Source organism: Pleurodeles waltl, chromosome 3_1 (genome assembly GCF_031143425.1).
Source record: "Pleurodeles waltl isolate 20211129_DDA chromosome 3_1, aPleWal1.hap1.20221129, whole genome shotgun sequence".
NCBI lineage: Eukaryota > Metazoa > Chordata > Amphibia > Caudata > Salamandridae > Pleurodeles > Pleurodeles waltl.
The window spans coordinates 528,876,546-528,903,641 of record NC_090440.1 but is presented as its reverse complement, the minus strand read 5'-3'; the positions used below and the strand labels follow the sequence as shown (position 1 = coordinate 528,903,641).

General features: G+C 42.1%; 1 protein-coding gene across 1 annotated transcript in view; it reads right to left on the bottom strand.

The window, feature by feature from the left end:
• Positions 1-27,096, bottom strand: part of UBAP1L (ubiquitin associated protein 1 like) — a 94,190-nt gene that overhangs the window by 28,545 nt on the left and 38,549 nt on the right. The window contains exons 3-5 of the mRNA XM_069222821.1: positions 26,933-27,071; positions 10,886-11,740; positions 8,977-9,174 (exon numbers count right to left, since the gene is read on the bottom strand). Of these exons, the coding sequence (XP_069078922.1) occupies positions 8,977-9,174; positions 10,886-11,740; positions 26,933-27,055 (1,176 nt within the window). The 5' untranslated portion in view covers positions 27,056-27,071. The remainder of the gene's footprint in view (positions 1-8,976; positions 9,175-10,885; positions 11,741-26,932; positions 27,072-27,096) is intronic.

Genomic DNA, 27,096 nt, shown 5'->3' with positions numbered 1-27,096 from the left:
AGTACTCCACTGGCTGCCCATCTGGGCCTGGCACCTTACAACGCACTATCCCCCGAACTGCCTCACCCTACTCCTTCGAAAAGAGCTCTCCCTCGAGACTTTCAGTCTGTTCGACTGTGAAGCAAGGGAATGGCAAATGATTTAGAAAGTTGCATGCCCTCTCTAATCTGTTAACTTCCTGTGCTTCATAAACTGAGGCGAGGAGGTCCCAAAGAAGGAGGTTAACTGTGGTCTGTGAGCCTGCAATGGTGCCATTATGGCGTCCCAGGGAAGAATCACTGAGGGTGGTCGTTCTCTCCTAGACAACCGCACCAGTAGGCATTCGGATTTATCATCCTCACGATGTAGTAACTGCAGACAGTCTCATCGAGCCAGTTGGCCCAGTCTATCCCAGATCCCATTTATCGCCCTCTGGGCATTCAATAGTGGTCCAATCTGGACCCCCAGCAACAATTTTATATACTTAACATTCACCCTAGCTCACAGCCCACTTTACCAGTTCTTTATATCAAAATACTCAGCCATACATCATTATAAAGCAGTTCTTATATTTCATAAAAAAAGGAGAGTGAAAATACTTCAACTTGTAGCGTGGTGGGATGGTGCTAGTCTCCATTGTTCTTCCTGAATCTTGCAGTTTCCGAAGGTCATTCCATCACTTTCTAATGCTCTGGTCCTCACCCTACCAGTATCACATATTTATCATGCACCCTCACAGTGAAACATTCCCAGATTTCACTCTATCACTCCCCCATACTCACTCCCCCTATATCCTACTAAGATCTCTTCCCACCAGTCTCAAAAGGTCAAGCTTTCACCCTTCCCAGTCTCCCCTTAGCTAACTCACCCTACCAGGGAGTTCATCTCTGTAACCTGTACTTGCACTTCTATGTCAGAATGCTAGGCATATAGAGCAAATGGAGCACAGCATCAGAATGAGGGAGTCCGCATAATTGCTAGTGCAACATGTTCATGTGTGAGTCTCTATGGGTACAGCTTTTCTGTGCCTTTCTTTGCTTGGCGCATGGGGCTCATTGGTTTGCTTCTTTGACACTCATTTGCTTGCTTTACTCATTGGCTTATTATTCATTTGTTACTTCCTCTTCATGCATTTGTCCTTCCTCTGGAGCATGGAGGCATTACTTGTGTCCTTTCACTGCTCACTTTTCAGGTGCTACTTTTTTCTTTTTTGTTTAAGCTCTCCACAAGAGTACATGTCTTTCCTACTGTCTCTCTCCTCTTCTGCCCCTCCACCAAGCTTGTATTGCTTTTTCTCAGCCTGTGTGCTTTTCCCCTTCTGAATGTGATGCACTCGCCCTTGTGTGCTTCTTCCCCGTTGCCTTCTCACCCCCTCCCTCCAGCCCTCTCTTGCACTTGTTCATCCAGTTGCTTCCCCCACTCAACATTCTTCTCTTGCTGTTTGCTTCCATACCCACATTCTGTGTTGCTTTCCTCTATCCCTGTTTCTTCTGCCCACCAATGCTGATTCCATGACCTCCAGTTGCTTCCCCCACCTACTTGCACTACTTTGTTTTCTTTTTCTTTACCTATCCAACTCAGATCAGTAAACAGAAAGCAAAACAGAATGCTTGTGTCATTTTGTCGGCGTGTGCATGTTTTTGTATACATACCAACATATTACTTTTTTTCCTATTTTTGAGCCACGTTCTACAAGATCACTGATGCTGTACTGCATTGTTAAAACCACTGGCAAAACCAAAAAGCTCCATAGGCAAGACCTATTGGCTTTGTCAATGCTTGTTCCACTTTGATTCCCAAGAGGATAAATACCCAGACTTTGTCCCAATCGAACTAATCAACTCCTTAAATAAAACTGCTGGTAAAAGAGAGCTTTCACTCTTACAGTTGTTTGAAATCTTCTTTCCATTGCAGTCTTTCATTGAATTGCTTTCAGCAAAAACCAAAATAATGAAAAACAGGCGAAAAAGAAGATCCAGAAGCCCTTAGGGACATTTTTTTTTTTTGCTAAAGCTACCTCCGTAGGATAAAGGCCTGTTTTTCTACCTTTATTAGCACCTATCCCATTGGAAAAGTGCACTATTCTAAATGAGAAATATCAGAAACAATAATGATATGGGAAATGTAATATAAAGGGTTGCAGGGTAATTCACGCCCGGACAAATGGCGATTCAGAATCTGGTACAGCTATTTTTGCTACTCAACCATCTGCAAAATGAAAAATTTCAAGCAAAGATTTGGAGCCTGATTCAGATCTTGGTGGATGAGATATTTCGTCACAAGGTGACAGATATTCCCGTCCGCCGTATTACAAGTTCCATTATATTCTATGAAACTTTTAATACAGCGGGCGGGGTATCCGTCATGTTTGTGAATTAATATCCCATCCACCAAGATAGTAATCAGGCCTCAGGTCTTATAGTTTGCTATAAACAGTAAGTAGAAAAGGGCAAAAAAACGTTGCTCATTAAATCACTAAAAGCTTCCTCATTTATTCAGCTAGGTTCCTACTTTGGCAGACATTAAAGCACAAGGTCTGGACACTGTCTGTTTTCCTAAATCAGTGACTTGGAGGGATTTAATCAAGGTCTCTTTTTTCCCCCTTTTGTAATGTTCACTATTCTCAAGGACAAAACAAATGTAAGCACAATTGGCAAATTAAAAAAAAATGAAAATCTGATGTGACTGATGGGGAATACTCGTAACCTTTACTTACTTGCAATGCTGGTTTGTCTATTAAGTCAAACCATATGTCCCAGTGTCCATGAAAATTGTTACCCCACAGATACCATACCATAAGAGACAGGGACTTCGGCTAAAGGCAACATTAAAAACCCAGTAATCTTCAAACTGGTGTTTCAAATAATCATAGAGAGAGCATGACTGGTTTGTATCCCCATCCATCACATAAACAATATAATATGTTAGCCGCAGTAGAATCACCCAACCTCTTTTCATCTTTTAATGAGGTTTATAGAGACAAAAGTTCACTTGTAAGCTTAGACTAGTTAAGTTGGGTTATCAATGGTTCTGAGCAATTAGAAAAAGTAGTATTAATTAGACTTAACTCTTAAGTGCAATCATGTAGTTATGCTCCAAGAAACGTGGATAAGAGAGAACCCAAATATGGACTCACAATTCTAAATCAAACTGGCTAATTGATAAGTAGAAGCCAAGTATGAGAAGGCCTGCTTACAGTAGTTTTAACTAAAATTTAAATTGATGTAACTCAACTCGTGGTTAACAGTAGATGGATTCAAGTTTACATTGTAAAATCGGACGTTCAAAAAGGGATACAAAAAAAACTATCAATTTGATAAACCTCTATATTCATAAATCTGTTCTCCTTTAGGTAACAGAAAAAACTCATAAAATTATTACTATTTTCGAGAGACTTACAGAAGATTAGAACACTGAAATGTTGGGAGTTCCATTTAAGGCAATAAAGCAGCACAGGGCTAATAATGGTTACTATAAGCTTTCTGTGTAAGATTCCGATGTTTGATTTTCTTGTTTTCTAACAATTGTATAGCCAGCTGCTGAGGGCTACATCAGTTCTTAAAGGCCATGAAACCCAAATTACAGGACCGAGCCAAGGTATTTATAATTATAATTGCGGATGATTTGAACTCTCAGTTGGTGCCTAATAAAACTGATGAATCTTTAGGAAAATTCTTGGAGTTACACTGTGTACACACTGCCATTTCCAGATCGTAACACAAAGGGTGATAAAAAAATATGTAGTTTGATGGCAAGAAACATTGGATGTTCAATTTGCTTCGGATGTTTCAGCCAGGCACACTTTTCATGCTGGTCCCCAGTTAGGTTTATCAATTATATGTATGCCTTAGAGTGACAATGAGCAACAAATAAAAAATTTAATGTTCTTAAATGTGACATTATTGATCACTGGGTCATTCAACCATCCTCTTTGGAGAAGGCATGCTTGGTTGAGTTTTCTTTAGAATAGAATATACCAGAAGACTTAAAACACGGTTGGATCCACTATGCATACAGTTTTTGACAGGATTTCAAGCCTCCACATGTTTTTTTTATTATTATTTCTTGGATAGCATACTACCATGACTGCAAGAGATGAATCCCCAAGCGTGTGATGGTGTCCCATAGTCCAATTTAAATTGGTTTGATCTTACATGTCAACAATTAAAAACTTTAATACATGAGATGAAAACATCATTAGACATGGCTCAACTTACATTGATTCGCTAAAACTTAAAAGGGGGAAAAGGGAGTATAAGAATGTTATTAGAGAGAAAAAGATCTCTTATTTTAATAGCCAATGGGGATTTAAATACAAGTCATTCAGCAAGTAATCAAAAACTAAGTTGGCAATTATTAAATACCACCTTCAATGTCAGTCCTAATTCTTTGGTCTGTATGATCATGGAGGAAAAATGGGTTCTACATTCAATAAATTTCTAAAAGTAAACTCACTCCCTTATGTTTCCATTTGTCATTTAGGGTTGTTACACCTCTTTTTCAGGGAAAGAGAAAGAAATACTATTGCAATCTTAACCCTTAGTAGAACAACATCACCAACCAACATACCTGTATTAAAATGTAAAACAAATATTAATTGGTGGGAAAAAATACTCACCCTCTTGGATGAAATGGGGAAGGTAAATTGGGAATATAATGGAGTCCTGGTGCGGGGCTGTGATTAAACCAATTCTTAAAAAGGGTAACTGGATGCAATTGAGTAACTATAGATAAATAAACCTAAAATGCTTTTTTGAAAGTCTTCTCGAAAATGCTCCTCTTTCAACTTGAGGAGTGAGTGGCTGAAATGAGTCTTCTTCCACTGGGCCTTACTATAGAAGTCAATGAGGCTAAACCAAAGATTGTGTGTTTGCTTTGTTGACTTCAGTACAGATTTTGATTCTGCGGACAGAGGTCATTTGTGGCGCACACCAGAATAATGGAAAACCTCTAGGGGACTCCACTCTCTAATGAAAGCATCACATACATAAAATTGGGCTCCGGTGAAAGTTAGGTAAATTTGGTAGGCTTGCTTAAAGAATTAAGAAACAAAATGGCTTGAGGCAAGGAAGTGCATTAGCACCCTCCCTTTTCAGTACTTTTCTGGTAGATTACTGACCCGCTGAGAGAAATTAAGTCAATCACGACCAAAATGCAAGGTACCCGCATATCTTGTATACTTTATGCAGATAACCTAATTCTTCTGGACTACACAGAGGTAAATTCAAGATGGAAGTTTGATTGTCTTGCTCAGTTGCTCAGTATTGTAAACTACATTTTGGAACTGTAAATATAGAAAAGACTAAAATAATAATTGTTGGTAAAAACAAAGGAGGAAGTACAATCTTATAAGTATCTGGAGTCTAAATTTTAATGACCATCATTAAATCACTACAATCAGTAAAAACCAGAGCCTTATTACATTCGGAAGCCATAGTAAAATTAAACCTTAGATAAGTATCATACTTGCTAACACCTTAAAGAATACTACAGAAATGGAAATGACACCAATGGTACTTTAAGAGTCTTACGTAGTATTTTTGATGCATGTGAAGCATGGTCAAGTACTGACAGCTCATGATGGAAACATATTGAAAGCTTCTAAACGGAACAGTGATACAGGCTATTATTCCCTTTGAGCTAAATCTGACTTCCTGTGCTGAAATGGAAGGAGTTTGATTGCAGAAGTTTATCTGCAAATGGTTCTATACTGAGCATCCAACTAAAAGTATTTCCCACTGTTGAGAACAAGCTCTATATAGTGAAAAAAGTGGCCAAGTTGTCTTCAAAACTTGATAAACTGGAAGCACATGGTAGTATTGTGTTGTGGGAACCATTCCCATCAAAGATAGCTTTAAAATAATCTACTTAAAAAAATTACCATGAATATTTAGTGAGGAAAACATGTACTGTGTTTAACTTATCATTAGGAAGTGAAAATAAATTCCCCTAACTGTATAGCTTACCCATTCCTCACTTACAAAAAGAAAAAAGTGGTACATAACCTGAGAAGACTTTTGGCGGCATTTCAAGCAACCCCACAGACTTGGCTGCTCTCTGCTGATGACGGGCTAAACCTAGAAACACGTGTCCAGAGATACACAGCACTTGCTGCACCTACTTAGGTGAAAGACTTTTGATTACTTTTTCAACACAAAACGAAGTGACTGCATTTACCATGATGCATTGGGGCTAACTTTTTGCTGGAGTGTGAGGCAGTGTGCTCCCTTTTTTCTTGTTGTCCATTCCTCACTTACGTTTGGAAATATTACAATTGAGAGTAGGCTTTAACCCTTTGTGTTGCATTCCAGAGTTCAATGATAAAAGATAGAATGGAATTATGCCTATGAATATTAAATACTAAATGTTTCATCTGCTATATAGTAATTGCCCAATATCTTTAAATCTGTATAAAAAAGTTCTTAAAACCATTATTTCCAAAGTACGCATTTTATACATGGCAGTTTGCAATCACCTTTTTTATCCAATTTTAATTCCTTGGATGTTGTGATTGGGGTTACTCAGTACACAATAGCTACACAAGAATCTCATTTTTGAGATAATGAGGAGTGGTGTATCTTTTTAGAATTGTAGTATTCTAATATAACTTATTATGATTGGAGTTTTTATCTTATCTTAGAATTTTGCACTACGTATCATTGTGTGTGCCATTTCATAGACCAGTATCTTCATAAACATATTTTTAACTGAACAGCCTCTCCTGTACAGCTCTCACAATCTCAGTGTCACCTGTACAAACCTCACCCTTCTAGTCTTCCATGTACGGACCTCACCCACCCAGTCTTCTATATTGAATCCACCCAACTTAATTCTAACTTTGCCAGTCTCATTTGCGCAGACTTCAGTCTACCAGTTTCCCACAATGAAATACCCATGCCTTCCCACTGCTTAAATCGTGCACTACTACTAATTTCCAATTCTCAATCCACACCCTCCACGCCCAGGCCTTATCCTTCCATAGTTTAATTTATGAAATGTGCATTTCACACACTAGGTGATGGAATTACATGCGACATGCAGCTATAATAGATTTACGATTCAAAATGTACTGACAGTTTTCATTTACTGATTTGATTTCATACCTCCCGGCTCCATGGTTCAGACCTCACCTTTGCGGTTAATGTAGTTCTGATATCTGCATTTCAGAATCTGAAAAGAAAATGCCTACCAAGGCGCACGTGCACCGCAGCAGAGCTCCCATTTCACCTGTCAGAACACTTTACTGTATGCCATTACACTCTATGCCGAACCACGCGACTGCGCTCTACCCTGCACCACTACACTATATGCCATTTCACTTTACCCAGAAACAATCTGCTCCATGCCACTCTACTCCACTATCCGCCACTCCACTTTATGCCACTGCACTCAATGCCACTCTACTTTTACCAACTGCACTCTGTCACTGCATTCTACTATGCATTACTGTACACTACTGCTCTGTACATCACTGCACTGACACTACTCGAAAACTGCACTCTTCGCCACTGAACTCTATGCCACTCAACTCTGCACATTATGGCACTATACTCTACTCTGAACCTCTCTATGCTACTCTACTCTGCACCACTCTACTCCACTGCACTGTATGCCATTGCACTCTAATCTGCACCACTCTATTCTGTGCCCCTCCACTCTACTATGCACCACTCTAATCTATGCCACTGCATTCTACAACGCTGCATTGTACTCCACTGAATTCAGTGGCACTGCACTTTAAGCCACTATACCCTGCAACACTCAATGCCAATGCACTCTACACCAGTCCAGTCTACTCTATTCATTCCATGTGACTCCACACTATGCCACTCCAACACACAGCACTCTCCCACTCAACATTACAACACTATATACACTCTTCACCATTCCACTCTACAACACTCCATGCCACTCTCCTCTATGTCACTAACTTTCAGCCATGGTAAACAGCAGCCACGCTGGTGAACAACATGCCTAAAATATCTTGGCAAAGACAATAGCTCTTGCATAGGTGAGACCTATTGGCTTTGCCAATGCTTGCTTCTTTAGGCTTTACAAGTGTCACACTTTTCAAACCTTGTCAAATTAAATGACAAATAAAGTGCAAATTTGCAAGTTGTGAAACTTGCAACCTTACACCCACCTAATACAGACCTAAAGGCACAAGAACAAGTGGATGGCATGGATGCAACAGTGCTGTTACAAATACAAATAAACTCATTCCATCTCTAGAATGAAATACCGACCTTTTCCTTTGAGTTGTAACCCAAAGCCCAATGAGATGTGTATCCATAATTAGTCAACGGATTCACTACTATGTCTGGATTATTAATGGGATAGGCACTGACTGTATCGGAAAGGGCTGGTGGACAGGATTACTAATCTTGACTAGCACTGGTATTACAAATTGAAGCTGAAGGGGGTCAGTTAGAGTTTTGTTGAACAGGAGTTCCATTTCGCCTTAGTAAGAGGTGGGGAAACTCTTAGCTTTCCGATGGCACTGCCTCGTCAGGCACTGCCTTGGAAACCGGTGACCTGCGGCCCCGCCTCCGTGGGGCCACCAGCTTCAGTGTATTTAAAAATCCATTACATTTAGGGCAGCCTTTCGTGTGCATATCTTGCTCACCATGCAAGGTGTGGCTGATGCAGGCAGAAATATAAAATCAGTGCCCCCCCCCCCCCCCGCTCAAGAAGAAAACTCCCAGTACATCAAGAAGTATGATTCTTTGTTCTGCAGAAAGAAACCCCCACGTTGATTTTGCAGGAGAAACAACTACAGAGCAGACCATCATAACACGGCATCACTTTTTTTTTTTTTTTTTAAGTGCGCAATGTCAATGGAAACTCTATAAAATATTTCCCGATATAGCAACACAGAATTGCCAATGCTGTGGCCTGAAGCAGGCCTTCCACAACCCCAGAAATTTGGCAGCATGACCCCAAAGTGTGCTCCAAAGTCTGAGCCACAATGGTTCCACGTGTTTCAGTCACACTGACCTGTCCCAGGCTCTGCCGTCCAATCTTCTGCAGCGTCAGAATGGCTCTCCGGATCGGGTAGCCCAAGGCCATCACAGATTCAATGATGTCGCGTTCTTCTCGACTGAGGGCTGAGAGCACATCAGCAGTGGAGTCTGGGTAAGAACCCTGGGAACTCAGAGGCCGCGGGGGTGGAAGGCATGGATATGGGCTCAGAGACTAAATCAGAAAGAAAAAGAGGAAGTCGTTAGAGACAGTCTCACTGCTCAGAGCAGGGCACTGCTAACTTAAAAATGTTTGCAATTGGCAAAGCGGAGTGACACTGCAGTTTCAGCTTCCACACCTGGGCAAATGGTGTGATCCTGGAAAAATGCCTATATCTCCCTCTGTCTCAGCTCTTATCGTACAACATTGGGGCTGTTTAGAAACAAGCTCAGCAGTAATAAATCACACTTGTTGAAGACAGTGCTTTTATACGTATCAGTAAGGAGGTCGCAGGTAAAAACCCCTACACGAAGCAATGAAGAAGCCACAAAACAGTCATATCAAATCAATAACTACTCTTCACTGGACATTGCAGGTGCACTGCCATCCGAATGGAGACTAACTTGTTATTTTATGTTAGAGCCATGTGTATAATGCACATTCTGCCATCGTTAGGGTCGTGCAGCACTAATGCAGTTGGATACCTCTCATTACTGGTTTGAGGATTCCACTGCAGACCAGTTTGCTTCATCCTGTGGCTGCCATCATTGTGTGTTTAGGTCTGTTCTTCAGCTAGGGCAATGTCTCTCATTCACTGAGTGTTGGGCATATTTTTTATAGACGGGTACAATTTGTCTGTGTTAAAATGTTTTTCAATGTCTGGTATTTGTCAGTTGTGGACAGAGGCGCCTGGCCCATCTGCAACAATCTAGAAATGTTTCAACTGGTCTGTGCCTCTGAACGGCCAGTGTGGCAGAGGGTGATGTCTGACAAGACCGACTCCTCACTAGCCACTCTGGCGTTCAGAGGGGCCTCCATATTCATTTATAGCGCAGGTCCCTGTAGCTGTCAGTGAGTACTTTTTGTTGCCGTTAACAAAAAAAGCAGCGATTATATCAGTAAGACTGAGAAACAATCTTGGCTCTCAAACTGGGCTATAACTGAGGGTGACACACCTTATTTAGGCTGAAGTAAGCCCAGAAGCTTTGATGAAAAGTGACAGAACCAGCAGATACAGGTGTCCCTCGACCTGTTATTTTCCCCTGCAAGCTAGACCTCTCCTCCGTTGTTTTGTTGACCTGATTTCCTCTGAAATACAACAAAGCACCTCTGTATTTATGGTCTTTTCTCAGAATAATAGATATGGGAAAAAGTGAGGATTACCTTAAAAACAGTTAACAAACACGAACCTACTTTTCCAGTGAGCGGGTCTCAACTTAAACACAAATTCAAGCCAATATTTGCTGAACTTTTTCTTTGTACTTAAAATACTGTCCACAAGTGAAGGCAGAATTTCAGTTTCGCATATTTTTCGCATATTTTTCTCAATTTGACCCTCGGTCCGAATGGTTCTCATTTTATGCACAACCAGCTTGGCAGAACACCCACAATCATCAGTATGAGGCTTCCAATAGTGCTCCCATAACAAGTACCCACCACACACATTGCCCCCAACCTTCTAATATGTTTCTTCGCTCCAAGTGCAGGTGCTTCAAATCTCAGATCTTGAAACAGAGTTTCATTGATGGCCATCGCCACTAAAACTTCATATTGGAATCATAATACATCATTAAAGAAAATCAACTATTGTTTTAATTCATCAAATCGTTCTCGTGAGGACTTTCAGGACTAGAACTCTCTGCTAGTGGGAGGTTCTGCACTGGTTCCCTCCTTTTAATAAACCACAAGACCTACTTGGTTCACGTGGACAAGGACAGCTCCTTACCGCAATGGTGGGTTTGTGGTTCCGTATGGGAGGGATGGACCCTGTGCTGGCTGGCCTCTTGGAGCAACAGGAGCTCTGGCAAGAAGGCGGCGGTGATGGCATCAGGCTCCCAGTCCACAGCTGCTCTGAAGCATGTCCATACCGCAGGTGGCGACTGTTCCTGCTGTGCTGATGGGGCGGACTCCCGTTTATGTGGGATAAGCCACATGTAGAGCAATTCAGGGGGTGCACGAGACCTGAGAGCATTCTGCTTGCGCCCTCCAGTTTGTTCTTGGCATTGGTGAAGAGGGCCATCGACTTTCGCTTGTTAATGCTTGACACAGTTATTAAGCTGATGCTCTCTTGTCGGCAGCAACGGCATTTGGAAGGAGGGCTCAACATGAAGGGGGAGGTCTTTGGCCGGCTTGGCACAAATTTAGGGTTCTGGGGGGTGTTTCTACCTAGGCCTTTGCTGCTGTGGAGTCTCCGGGCATCCTTGTCGCTTTCCTCAGATGAGGAATACTCATCATCCTCCGAGTAGCCATCCTCCTCGAAGTAGCCGGTCTCATTGCCCCACTCTGGCAGCATCCATATACCACGCTTGCGGCTGACCTGCACATCTGCTGCGCTCAAGCTCCGGCACCGCCGGACTGTCAGTGGAGAACGGTGGTGAGAAGCGGAGCATTTCGGAATATGGCACTTTGTATCCTCTGAAGTGCTGCTGCTGTCGTCGTTCTCAGCTGGGTCTGGCAAGACGTGTGGGCACATAGGGGCAGAGGGCACGACGTTTCCACTCTCTTCAACGGGGGCCTTCCCTCTGTATGTATTATGCACCCAATCTAAAACCTTCCTCTCAAATGAGAAAGAGAAATCCTGCTGCAAAAACAAAATCAGAAAAGTGTGTTACTCCAGAAAAGAACTATGCCAAACTTCACAATCTGGAAAAATGTTGAATAAAGCAACACTGCGGAGTAACACCGCGTTATGTGGTATATGATATTTTCTGACAGCCACATTACAGTGTATTTAAGACATACTGACATAAACATCTATATTTATGGTCGCTTTTTCCACAACTATCTCAATTCATGTGATCTCAAGATTATAGATGTGGGATCAAAATATGCTAATTGGGACTGTGGACTTTACATAGACACAATGGATTCAAAAGGTATATTTATAACGGCAATTGAATCGTCACATCTTTCAAACAGGGTTTTTTCTCTAAACTTCGAGGAGTCAATATACTAATCTTAACTGTCAGGCTTTAGAGGTATGTCATTATTTCAAACACACATTAACCTACTGAATATATTTGTGACTAAAACCTGATGGAAGATCATATAAAAGGATTTGATAGTCTACTAAAATAGTGTTGACCTCATGTAACAACAATTTGTTCATCTTTGACACAGCAGATCTTTTGTTCATTTAATGATATGCTTTCAACCAGTTTTTTTTTAGGTTAGTCCCCAAAAATAGTATCCAGATTTTATGAGTGCTACAAGGTCTGCTTGAATGAAACAAGAAGTCACAAACCCTCATTCCTGGTCTGCTCAAATGAAAGGAGGTAAAACTGCCTAGGAAAATACCAATATCACACTGTATGGTTTTTATTAGGTCACAGCCTACCAGACAGCTGAGCTGTCTGGTTGCCAAAGACATCTTAGGGCCATTCAGAAAGCTGACCTAGGAATGTATTATGCTTGTTGCTTGCCACTGACTTGGTGAATTGTAACTCATATTTTCTTGCTTTCTCATTGCTGGCTTTATTTGTTTTAGGCTGTTGAGCTGCAGTTACCCAAACCTTATTTACATCCTTCTGATGACTCCCCTTCCGTAAACAGGCCTGTAAATCTGGTTCTTATCTTGTCATATATGTTCATTCAAAGACTAAGGAGAAATGTCAGACGCTGTCTTCCAAGGGCACTTTTTTACTTTTCTTTCTATGACTTTAAAGTGAGACAATCTTGCTGGATACTGGGGGTAGGAAAGAGGTTTTTTTCTAGCATCAACAACATTTAAATGAACTATGCAAGTATTTCAGATTATATCAGAACTAGGAACACAAATGAAGCACATTATTTATTATTTCTGAAGTGTTGGAAACAAATACTTTACTATGATTAAAACACATTTTACACTAGGTGATGCAATTTCAACACATTTTTGTCCATGCACTGTATAGTTTATTAGTTAAACTGTATGTCTGTGCAAATGTAATAGTCGTTTCAATTGAAAATATGTTGCATGTAATGGCATTATGCTACCACACCTTGAATACTTCACCCTACACCACTCCAGTCTACTCTGCACCACTCCTCTTTACACCACTCCACACCACTGCACTCAGCATCACTCCATTCTACGCAACTGTACTCTACACCAATTTACTCTACGCCTCTCTACTCTACCCTTTTACCACTCTACTCTATGACAACTCACTCTTCGCCACCCTACTCTACACCAGTGCACTCTACAGCACTCCAGTCTGGGCCACACTAATCTACTGTGTACAACTCCACTCTTTGCCACTGTACTCTACGCCACTCTGCAACACTGCATGCTATGCCATTACACTCTACACCAATGCACTTTACCCTGTAACACTCAACTCTATGCCCCTGCACTCTACCCTAACCCACTGAACGTCACTCTACTCTACTCTGCACCACTGCACTCTGCACTACTTACGCCATTACACTATGCCACTCTACGCAACTGCACTCTACCCTGTAGCACGCCACTCTACACCACTTGACTCTACACTGAAAAAATCTACTCTATGCCAGTCTACACCACTGCGACACTACTCTGCAACACTGCAGTCTCCGACACTGAATTGTACGTCACTCTACTCTGTACTATTCAGTGGCGGCCCGTCCTTTAGGGCAGTGGGTCCACGCCCCCCACCTTTTGCCCCTCATGAAGAGTGTCTGTCAGGCTGAACAAAGGTCAGCCTGACAGACACTCTCCATGTTCAGCTCAGGCAGCCAGGAGCAGACATGCGCAATTTGCGCACACTCCTGGATGCCTGAGCTGAACTTTGCTGGGCTGAAGAGGTCACAGCTCCTATGGGCGTGACCTCCTCGGCTCAGCAAATGTGCCTCGAGGCCCTCCCCTTGGTGACGAGGAAAGAGTCACCAATTGACACTCCGTCACAGAGTGGGGTGGAGTCAGCAGTCTCACTGACCCCATCCCACTCTGTGACGAGGCTGGGACTGCTGACTTCCCTCATTGGCTGACCGAAGGTCAGCCAATGAGGGAAGTCAGCAGTCCCAGCCCTCCTGGGATCTGGAAGCTGAAGATAAGTGTGTGTGTGTGTGTGATGTTTTAAATTGAATGTTTGGTGCGCGTGTGCATGTTTGAGTGTTATGAGTGCTGTTAATGGATGTGCGTGCGTGCGTGTGTGTGTGAAAGAATGAGTGTGTGCGATCTTTTAAAATGAATGTTTGGTGCGTGCGTGCATGTTCAAATGGCATGAATGTTGTTAATGGATGTGCGTGCGTGCGTGTATGAAAGAATGAGTGTGTGTGATGTTTTAAAATGAATGTTTGGTGCGTGCGTGCATGTTTGAATGGTATGAGTGTTGTTAATGGATGTGCGTGCATGCGAGTCTGTGTGTGAAAGAATGAGTGTGTGTGTGTGTATGTGTGTGCGCGTCCCGCCTGCCCCCCTCCCTCCTAAAGCTGCCGGCCGCCACTGGTACTATTCCACTCTATGCTATTCCAGTCTGCACAACTGCACTGTATGCCACTGCACTCTACGGCACTATACTCTACTCTGCAGCACTCTACGCCACTGCACTCTATACCACTCATCTCTACTCTGCACTCTATGCAAATGCACTCAGTGCCACTGCTCTCTGTATCACTCAACTCTGTGCAACTCCATTCTGCACCACTATACACTACTAAGCACCACTCTAGTCTACGCCACTGCATTCTATGACGCCGTATAGTATGCTGCTGAATTTATTGCCACTGCCCTCTGCAACACCCTACACCAATGCACTCTACACCAGTCCACTCTATGCCACTACAGTGTATGCCACTCTATGCGACTCCACACTATGCCATTCCAACACTCTACTACACACTGCCATTCGACTCTACCACTCTCATCTACACCAATTTTAGCCATGCTGAACAGCAGCCACGCTGGTGTACAACATGACTAAAACATATTGGCAAAGCCAATAGCTCTTGCATAGGCGAGACCTACTGGCTTTGCCAATGCTTGTTACCCTCAGCGGTTTTACCTCCTAATTCAGAGTTCCGTAGGTCAAAGCGAGCGACAGCTGGTGGAACGGGTGTTACTTCACCTGGATTCCACGCAAGTTCCTTCCTTCGGGCCTATTTTCGTCAAGCAAATTCTTCCAGGTAATTCATGGAGTAATTTGTGCTGGCAGATTACTGCTCCAGGGTGCGAAATAACAGCATAACATGTTATTGTGATTTAGGTGCAAACACTATACCCAAATCAGGATTTGGCCGCAGTTTGCAATTGGGCAGGCACTTAGGACATAGCATAAACTTGTAATCAAAACAGCTGCTCCTGCTGTGTTGGTAGGGTAGTGGGCAGGCGCCCCCTTGTGGAGGAGTGCACATGCAACCGTTCAAATCAGTGCTACTACTTCTTTCCTTCACTATGAAGGCAAGTAATTGCATCATCAGTACGGGCTCTAAGCAGACAGAAAGGGAAATGAATAATGTACATCCTATTAAACGTTGATGATTTAAAATAATTATAAATTCAAACGGGAATTAAATTTACACTGTGATCACTTTGTAAAGCTGGGACTCCTATTTGGCCGAGACATCATGGCGATTTAGTTCCACGACAGTTATGGAATTACGGATCAGATTCATTACGATTTTGTTTTCCTAGTCTCGGCGTGTGTTCTCTCGGTCTTTACAATTTTAAAAGAGTCACCTGGTGTTAAGAAACTGTTTACCTTCCTTGCAGCAGACTAACTATTCGATGTGGCCTTGATTACTTGTAAAATACTGGATTGAGGCATAACAACTCATTGGCAGGTCCGGGACTGACCCTATAGTGGTTAGTTTGCGCCGGTGACTGCGGGTACTTTTGGGGGACCAGGAAGTTGACCCAGAGCTAGATAGGTGAAGGCAGGAAAGGGAGAAAGAGGAAGGAATAGAAAGACAGGAAAAAAGAGTCAAAGTAAGACAGCAGGGGTGAAAAATAACCTGCAAGAGTGAGATAATAGGACAGTGGAGGCTAGTGGAAGAGAGGCATGAAATGGAATCAAGCCTAGGCAACCTTGGTATTTGAAGAAAAAAAAACAGTATTCCGCAGTGCTGGAGACAGGCCTCTAAGAAAAACTTTGGGGCCCTCCACCAATTTCTTTTCTGTTTTTTTTTTTTAATGCAAATTAAGCAGTGCCATGCCCTCACACTTCCGACCTTGCAGAGGATCTGATATATCACTGACTCCACCCAAAAGCAACAGGTTCTGCAGTTTCCAACAAATACTTGACCTTGCAACACTTCTACTGTCAGTAATCGAGCACACACCATAAACTCACTAATCTTTTGGTGATTATATAATACGTGTTATAATTACCCAACTCAATGGTACTCATTATTTTGAGCTTGAAATAGGAATTTCAGTTTTGGCTCCATAGAGATTTCAATTTACAACTGCAGGTTGCACACAGAACTCTGTATTAGACATCCAACTTAGTTATTTTACCAGTAAAAGTGTTCATCAAATTGAGACCTGTTCCTGGATTGGGTGACCATCTTGTGGCACAAAGGAAACAAACAATATGCCAAAAAAAAAAAAAAACAATGGAAAAGATGAAAAGAGAACAACTAAAAAAGCTAAAACAAAAACTTAACACGCAACATGTGAACTAGAAGCACACCCAAGCCTTTAAGAGGGCTGGGTCCCCCGGGTCTCCAACCCAGCAGTAATCAAAAACTGACATTGAAATATGTTCCTTTCAGGCCCTGTATTCGTGTCCTTAGCTTTACACATCTATTTCTGAAGAATAAGTGCAAAACAAATTAAGGTAATGTTGTTCATGTCTATATTTCATGTGCTTTACTTAATTTTGCATCCTCTAAAAGTGTTAGCTTTTTCCAGGTTGTAGTATTTCTGTATTTTTTTGCGTATTGTATTGCTCTTCTGTAATGCATACTTTGAAATAAGTCACAGCCCGGGGGTTATAATGGTCACGCTGAGTTGTGTTCACAGGCAGTGTGGTTCTATGCAACTGTGAGGGTAGGGTGGTGTAGCGTCCTCCCCAGCCTGGTACCTGCTGAATGACTAGGCCAAACACAGAGCTGTAATTCACGCCTATTCCTCTGCGTGTACCTGTGAACTATAACATTCTAAACCAAGCTTTCTTTCTATTCTATTCTAGAGATTACGTCACCCTGATTCTCTGGGAGCCTGCAAGGTTCTGTTCTAAATCATGCAAGACATTACATCGCCCCCTCTGTTAAATGAAGAATTACAATTTGTTTTAGAAAATCATTTGCTATACACAAATTTCTACATATAGAAACATTGTACAACTATATCTCTTCAATTAATCTTTTTGGCACTTTGTCAAAGTCAGGGGTTGCTAAAGATTGTAAGGAATCAGCAACAGTCAGTGAGTTTTTAGAATCAGTCTTTTTGTCACCATCTCGAGTTGAAGATCAATGAAATACAGGCCTGAAGTAAGAAGTACCTCTGGTAATAGACTTCCCAGGGTGCTGGGCAGTCACCATGTGTCCTTTGGTAGACACTATTTGGAAAGGTTCAGAATCATAAGAAGCATCGGATATTCTTTTGCGTAACTGTCAAGTGATCACCAAATCTCCTTTTCTGAATGAGCACTCTTGTATGCATAAACTTTAATTTTCTGTTTGTGAACCAAGGGCCACATGTATGAAATATCGGATTTGCGACCCGCAAATTGCGAGTCAGAGCGACTCGCAATTTGCGAGTCGCAAATCTGAATGTAGGATGGTGTCCCTGACACCATCTGCGATTCGCAAGGGGGTCGCAAATGCCCACCTCATGAATAATCATGAGGTGGGTCAAAACTTGTGACGCCCTTGCGAATGGCGGCCCTCACAGGGATGGTGGCCTGCTGCAGACAGCAGACCACCATGTCTGTGACTGCTTTTCAATAAAGCAGTTTTTATTTTTTGTAATGCAGCCCGTTTTCCTTAAAGGAAAACGAGATGCATTACAAAAACAAAAAATGAAACGTTTTAGTTTCATTTTTTCAGAGCAGGCAGTGTCCGTAGGACCACTGCCTGCTCTGAAAAAATGTTTACAGTGACATTCACAACGGGAAAGGGGTCCCATAGGGACCCCTTCCCTTTTGTGAATGAGTTAGCACTCATTTGAAATGGGTGCAAACTGCGATTGATTTGCGACCGCGTTCACAGTCACAAAACAATCCTACACTGCACTGCGAGTTGCAATTAGGAAGGGAACACCCCTTCCTAATTGCGAGTCGCAAACCGGTTTTGCAATTCGGTAACCAGGTTACTGACTCGCAAAACTGGGTTTGTGCATCGCAAAGTGCTTTTTGCATGTCGCAAACAGTGAAATTTGCTGTTTGCGACATGGAAAAAGCTACCTACATGTGGCCCCAAGTCCCTTGTACGAATCATGTTTTCACTTCTGTCTCTTTCTGTGGTCCATTGAGGTGATTTGGTTGCCATTGCTTTACCAAACATCAAAGTTGAGGAACTTTCACTTGTGGTTGAATGGGGGGTTGAACAATAAGCTTGTAAAGTAGAATTTAATGCACTCTTTAAACTGCGCTTCTCAAGAGTTGCACGCTGTACTGCTTTATTTGGCGTACTCTTAAAATGCTCAACAAGTCTGTTGGCCTGTGGCCATAAGGGTGTGATCTTTTGATGCTTTATATTCAGATGCTCCAGAAATTCTTTAAATTATTTACTGTTGAAAGGTGGACCACTGTCAGACTTTACAATGGCTAGAATGCACAATGTTGCAAAGATGCCATCAAGTTTTTCGATTACTCGCTCAAGTCATGGATGAAAGATCTTCCACCAAAGGAAAATGTGAATATTCATCTATAATCACCATTCCATGGTGTCCATTATCAAATGGACCAAATAAATCAACGGCTATTCTCTCCCAAGCATGTTTAGGGAGTTCTGACATGTTCAGAGTATTCGTTGACAGGCAAATGCATATGTGGCAGACCTTGAGTTTGTTTTCAACTCTTTCATCTAAGTATAGAAACCAAACTCGGTCTTGGAGAGCTCTTTTTGTAGCAGCAATACCAAGATGTCCTTCATGAGCCACTTTGATCACCTTTTGTCGTAGGCTCTCCAAAATCAGGATCCTCAATCCCCGCAATATAACTCCTTCCTGAGTTATGGACAATTCATCTTTGACATTTTTGTATTTTCAATTTTCACCATCATTACTGAGAGGTTGAAAGTGTTTATTCCATGACTGATGAGTAATTATGTCTTTTAATATCAGTAGGTCACCATCATGGCTTGTGGGAATGACAATCTGGGCTAACGAACATAGCAGCTGGTGTACTTGACTTGTCCATAAAATTGATGTAGGCTTCAGCCGTTTTAGATGGAGTACCATGACCTTGGATAGGCACTCTCGAAAAGTAGTAGGCAGGATTTTGATCTTTTCCTTCTCGATGCACAGTTGTATAATCACACTCTTGCAATCGTAGTCCCCATCATTCAATCCATGGAGGCATCATGGCCACTGGATTGCTGAAGATGATCAGCAATACCTGATGATCAGTCACCAGCATATAAGGCTTTCCGTATAGGAATACATGGAAATGCTCACAGCCAAACTTTCTTTCTCAGGCTGTGAGTAAGCACATTCTGTTTGACACAAACTTCTACTAGCATAGGCCACAATATGGTGTCTTGCGTCAACCACTATCTCTGTATCAAGCTTTGGATCGAAATATGCCATTTCTGTACCATTTTCAATAGCGTATTTGATTATCTCGAAACTTTTTTCACATTCTCGCGACCATGTAAAAGAAACATTTTTCGTAGTTAACTCTCGTAATGGAGCACTAACAGTGGCAAAGCTTGAACAGTAACTGGCCATTCCAAAAAAAAGAACAAACCATAGAAACATCTTATGGGAGGGGGGGTTCAGCATTTGTTAAAGCTTGAACTTTTGCAGCATCAAGTATCATACTCACATCAGAAAAGATATGGCCAAAGAATTTCAATTTTGTCAAACTGAACTCACACTTGTTTGCATTTAAGGTTAAACCTGCATCACAGCTGACCTACTTGTGAGGGCTTTTTTCGTGCTTCTTCTGTGTAGCTTCAAAAAGTAATATGCCATCACTATAAATGAATGCATTCGCAATAGGTTGTATGATGTGCCGCATGACGTCTTAGAAACGTCCTGCAGACAAAGGTAAACTAAGTTTCTTGTATCTAAACAAATCAACCTGTGCAGTAGAAAAGGTTGTAATGTTCCTGCAGCTTTACTTTTATAGTCTTTTACCTTCCTAAACCATGAAACAATGAAGGAAATTGACTTACTATTTTGTGATAAGCATTTATGCTGTGATTCACCTTGTAGCACATGGATCGGTGCTTGTACTTTATTCTTATTTTTCATTGTCGCAACAAACGAACCTCGACTTCGATGCAGTCCAAGTGTGCGCTTTGACGGTGAAAGCTCCAGTAATGGAGACAGTTCATTGCACTTCACTTCAGGCATAATATTTATCAATGCACCACTGTTGATAATGAAAGGAACTGAACATCCATTTATTTTCAATGTAATCTTTGGACAGTGTTCGTATGATTTTGTTGCTTTGACATGTTGACTTTTCTTTGACTAACTTTTTCTCCTCACAGGCAACCAGTCCAACATGTGCACGTTTTTCTGTGGTAAGCATTGACATGGCACAATCACTTCCTTCACTTTCACTTATTATTGAGGCAGAAGAAATGTTTGACAATGATTTAGATGATGTTCGACTTTGTTTAGTATCTATTTGCCTCAACTGATGTTGGCACTTGGCCGTGTGGGCGCATGTTGAATGTTGCTTCTGTGACGTCTGGTGGCCATTTCGCATTGTGACACACTTTCTTTTTCCTTCTCAAAATGGTTCTCTTTACCACAGCCACTGCATATCTGACCAATAGCAGGACACTTTCCTTCGTGTGGAAATGCAAATCCACATCTAAAACACAACTTCTTTTTGCATGTAGACATCATTTTGTGTCTTCAGTCTTTTGTTTTGAATTACTTTTCACACTCATGAGTGACTCACTGTGGGCACCTCCGGCCTTCATGTCGGCAGCTTGTCCCTCAGCACCTTCCTCAGCTCTGCAAGCCATCAATACTCGCTCCAAACTAAGAGTTTCTCTTAACATTCGTCGTCTGACTGAAATGGACAAGCATCCATCAATCTCTCTAAACTGCATGGCTTTTTTGTCATTAAATTAATTGAACTTACAGTGTGTGATGAGTGTACTGTGTCTTTCCATGTTTTCATCAGTTGTTTCACCAACTCTTTGACCTTCTTGACTGAAAACATATCATTCAACTTGAGATTCAACACATTCTTAATCTGACTGTATGTGACTTCTTTGTCAGTTCTTGGCATCTTCTTTATGATTGCACACCATCACCAACCAGATTTTTGAGATATTCGATAATCTTCATGTTATCAGATTCTTCAAGTGCATCAATGAATCAAAGGTCTCTAGCCATGCAGTCCATCAATCGCCAATATTTTCTTTTTTGCAGTATGGAATGGTGGTGGTTTAAGAAAGTGGCAGCACTGTACATCAATGGGGAACTCACTGATGTTGAGAGTATTGCGCTCCCTGACGCTGGTGAATGGTCATGTTTGTGCAAATCCTTTTAAAAGTTTTTTGACTTGTAAGTCTCAGGATCGTCTTGAAGGTTACTGGGAGCGGTATCTTCTTCCTTAGTTGTCTTCTTCAAGTTTCACAGATCCAACTGTTACCTTCAATCTTTTTTCTCTTGGAACACCTATGAAGTTGTTCTGAGCCCTAATTGGCAGCTTGATGAGCAACCACTTCGGGTACAGACAGCTGCGCAAGCACAACCCAGAGCACTTCTTCTTGAGCATTTCGGTGACTGCTGCGGCACAATGACACTCTTTAGCGGGCTCAGTAAGTCATCTCTTTTACTCTTTTTGCACTTCAGGTTGTATTTCAAACACCTCATTGATCTCTGCCTCGCGGCGTTATTTGGTATCTGATAATTTTCTTTAACTGTGCTTTGTAAACCTGGTTGAATCCATCTTCAGCATTAACACTCCGTATAAGGTATAATTTTATTTTGTGTGGCAGCACAGCACCTTTCTGTAAGATCTCGGTTGTAGTTTCTTGACCAACAATGCATAGATGTATTAGTAAAGCTTTCTTTCCATTCACACGCTTCACATGGGCTGGAGTTACTCTTTGACTCCGCATATGCCAACGGTTCACTCTGCACTTTGACGAAGGCACACATGGCACGCTCAAGCAGTTTGCTTGGACCAAAGCAAACTCTTCAGGACAGCGCTTTCTGCTTCTGGTTACTTATCCCCTATCTCATCGCCAGTTGTAGCCTCCTCCCCAGCCTGGTCCAACATTCTAAACCAAGCATTCATCACATTCTATTCTAGCGATTACATCACACTGATATGGAGTTCTCGGGGAGCCAGCAAGGTTCTGTACTAAATCATGCAAGACACTACAGGTGGCACTATATATGGGATTTTAGTGTATATGTTTAAGCCACACCCTTAATAACATAGGCAACGCCCCTTTTACAGACCCCTTTTTTCATCCCACTTAAATCCCCGAGTATACCAAAAAATACTTGAGAAAAAATAGATATGCAGAACATTTTCTGAGTACATCTGAACATGCCTTGTTTCATGAGAAAATGTCCCATTTATTTTTGAGCCACAAATAGAAAATGGAGGTTTCACTGTGTTTATACCCATTCCTGAATACAGTGTTGCTATCAGCAACCAACACATTTTTGTTTCATGCTTTTGAAAATGTGATAAATCGACACTGACAGGCCTCTTTATATAATGCTGTTTCCAGAAACAGCTTGTCGCCTTTTACCCACTTCCTACTTCTGTGCAATATTGTGAACAAAGAGAACTGAAAAAACAATAGGGAAATTTGGGAAATAAGTTAAAAAGGGTTTAGAACTTTGAACATGATCCCATCCTGAGAATGACTGGTGCGTGGGGTTAAGTCTAGGCTTGGTAAATGTCTGGGTTGATGAGGCACTATACCACTCATATAGTTGCCCTGCATGTGTGAGGCAGAGGGGGTAGGCAGTATGTGTGCTGCATGAAGACAGGAATCCATCTTGGTACCAATGTATGAGGATGGCTGAGAAGATGGAGGTAGTGGATGCGATTTCATAGAAATCTAAGGAACATTCCTAGACACCTTTAAAGTGCACTATGCTCCTGTGAATTGAGGGTGAGGACAGAGCCCCAGTTTGAACAGGAGAGACAGTTCTTAGCCCTTTCCTGCTTCATTCTTCCCCTTGAGTGTGCTACAAACAGGTTTGAGTAGTAGCCAGGTACAAAAGACCCCTCTTCTTTTGTGTCATTGTTTTGCATCCCGTGACTGGGAGAATCCTACTCCACACCCCTTCCTGCTGAATCTGCAGACCAAAAGAGATGTGGCTGCAAAGCCTGAATGAAAGAGACCGATCCCCTGAAAAGCAGATCTTGCCCAAATCCCACAGGGGCCCTTGTATACTCCCCTGCTCCTGCCAGCTAACTATAAATACTGATTAGAAAACCCAAATCAGTGTTTATTAATTTTTTTCCACTGATCGGTGTCCAAATTCTACACAGCAATGAATGCAAGAAACAGTTCTGCAATCCAGGTTTATTGTCCTTGAAACCAAACTTAAGCCCTGCATCCAGGGAGGAAACTGCATTTATATTGCTGCAGGAGTTACATAGCTACATACACTAAAATCTTGTATGCAAGTGCTCATATATCCTATTTACTGCATTACCTACCCATGGGTGGTGGTGAGTAACATACATCTACAGCTTTCCCTACGCACTTGAACATTTTGTGGGTCCACTAGTCCTTGTGCACAGGGATGTGGTTTGCATTCTGAGCACTTGTGTACCTCAGCTTTGGGGCACTGTCCCCAACCTGATGAAGGTGTGAACTATAAAATGCCTTGGGAAAAATTCACAAAGGTATTTTCACCCACAAACATGATCATATATCTCAAATTGCACATGCCAGGAATTCAGAAGAGGATTTCTGGTAGATAAACATGGACCTACTACTGCAGATTTCTCTGCCACAATTGCCCAAGAGGTGACAAATGTGCATTAAAGGGAGTTGTTTGACTTGTAAGTTTAAAGGAAAGGCATTACCAGCAGCACTTTGTGAAGTTGTAGCCAAAGAAAGTATTGCGATGTAACGCACCGTGGATTGTCACAGACAGAATAAATATCAATATCTAGTCAGTTCGTTTAATAAGAAGTAATACTTTAAAATGAAAACACAGTAACTCCCAAATCCCAATCATTTAAGGAATTTGGAAGAACACAGGTTTCGGTCCTGTTCTGCGGGGGACTGGGTAAAAGTTTGTTCTGTGGTCGATTATATCAAAACTGTGCTCCTAGATTATAATAATACCAAAATAAAAAAGGCTGTTAACATTCTCTAACAGTTCATCATCATGTACAGCTCAGGGCTGTCCTGAATGCTGAAAGTTTTTAATATGGGAGAATACGGTGGTAGCGCTGGTTACTCACCCCTCTATGGAGGCAGATTCTAGTGGCAAAAATCTGTTTTTATGGTCCCAATATGACTGAAATCAGTCTTCTTATTATTTTTTACGCACATCCTATTATTCTGGTATTCAAGCGACCCTAGATGCGAGTGGTCAATAGATAGGTGCCCCTCGGAAGTACTAAACTCATCTTGATTTTTCAGGTTTTTGTCATGAGTTACTGGTGCCTACTTTGCCCAATACTTTTAGTGATCTGGACAATGCAGGCTAGGACAGCCCTTTGTTAGAGTTAGGTGAGATGAAACATAAAATGGCTGTTCTCTAATGAATCACTGATAGAGTTTGAGAAATGCAACACAACTGGCATTCTGGAAGGACGGACAGTCCGGTGATTCGATTTAATTGGCCATCGGACTTTGAAAAGCTGGTGCCTTGAATATCATAGACAACACATTCATAGTTATAACAGCCCACTTTCTGGGGGGAAATGGACCTCCTCTACATGTTGAGGAAGGTTTGGGGTTTCTTTAACATCTGCAGGAAATTTGTAAGATTAGTCCGGAAATGCTAATGCAAGGAGTCAGACTTTACAGTCTTTTTTCTAGATATGTGGTGCAGACTGTTGGTTCCCAGACATGTGAGTGGAGGGGCCCCAAAGTGTGTCTGCCAACAATTCTTGCAGCCAATGGCCTGGGTAATCCATTGGCTCTCAATGTAACACCAGGTAGTCAATTTGATAGTTCTATAAAACGAAAGCATTCTCTGACAAGAAAGGAAAGTTAAGAGCGGGGCAGAGTATTATGATCACCATGCAGTGACACCACTCTGGGGCTGCTCATCTAGGCATCTGATATATTTTGGTTTTATAACAGGGCTGTAGTCTGCAAAGGAACTAGAAGACAACTGTGTGTGTTCCTTAGGTGGCCTCCGTTTGTCCTTTTTGGGGGACACCCATGCTGAGGTATGCACTGTTAGCAGGTGGGCACGTGCATCAGCAGAACACTGAGCAGGTTTCTCCAGCTTGCTTCAAGCTCACGGGAGCCAGCTTCACAATTGCAGCATTCAGAAGAGCAAGCACTGGTCAACATGGGACCTTGCGTGAGGCAAAAAAGCTCAGAGGCACTGGTACATGGGGCAGCAAATATTGAGTGAAAGGGCAGAGGTCCAGTTTCAATCAACTCCAGAGGTACTTCACCATTTGGAGGCGCAGTTTGTCAGGAAAACAAGATGATTTGTGGCTTTCTTCCTGGGCAAATGTACAGATACTTGGCTGGAACTAGACCAGGATTATAATTCTAGCTTTCACAGTGGACACAAAGACTCATATTAAGAATTGCCTTTCTTCAAATTCCTTTTCAAGGGGGCAGCAGATGGGAGGAATTGCAGACTTAAAGGGCGGACGGATGGGCACATCCGCAGTACTGGGTACTGGCCCTAAAGATGCACAACTGTTTTCAAAGGCGCATTCAATCAACAGACGTTTTCGACCGCACACTCAAAGTGGTGGGAAAGAGTCCATTGCATGGGGCTGCATGTATTTTACATGTGAGGACAATAGACCTCACATTGGAGTACAAGTAGAAGGGCTCAGAGTAACACCAAAATATACAAATCACCATACCCAATCAGACAATCCATAATTAGGGGTCAACTGAGAATGCTCCACCAAGAATTATAGGACAACACTTTTGGCATCAACTTTTTCCCAGCAGCGACTTAACATCTGCAGGAAAATCACCGAGACTAGTAGCCTGGTGGTGTATTTGATCCTCACCAACCACAAATTCAAAGATAGTGGGGAAACTTTGAGGGCATGGGTGAAAAACTACACAGGGTGGAGGAGCTGTAACATGCATCTGCAAACCTTTGTTGTCTGGCATTATGTGTTTTTAGACAAAACAAATATAAACACTTTAAAAGACTATCTGATCTTATGCCACACTCTAAACGACTATTTGATCCTATGCCACATGGCTCTGTCTGGACACTGGGATGTTTCTCCATAGGGCAATGGCTCGGAAAGTTAAGTAGGAATTGGGTAGAATCAACTGCATGTCAAGCTTGTCTTACATATGTGAATGTCTCCCCTTAAGATGCCATGACCCTTCAGATGCACTGGTCCCTTGTTTGCGTGGCATGTGAGTAACTCTGCCCCAAGATCTGGTTAATCAGCGGTATTAGCCACTTAAGACTCCTTATTGTGGATGTTTCTGGCCAAAATCCTTTCGCCTTCCAAGTCACTATTCACCAGGCGATCATAGTACCTTTTTTTTAAACAACTGCAGTCAGGTGCTTCCGACCAGGACTCACCATAAGCAGCTCACTGCAGTCAGGGATGTTGATGTCTATAGAAGTGTGCTGTGGTGCTTCTTTACTGCAGCTCGACAAGAAAATGTCAGAAACTTTGAAAGGGACCCCATCGAGGTAGCTCATTCTGAAATTCTGCAGCCTGGGAAGTAAAGAGCAGAGACAAT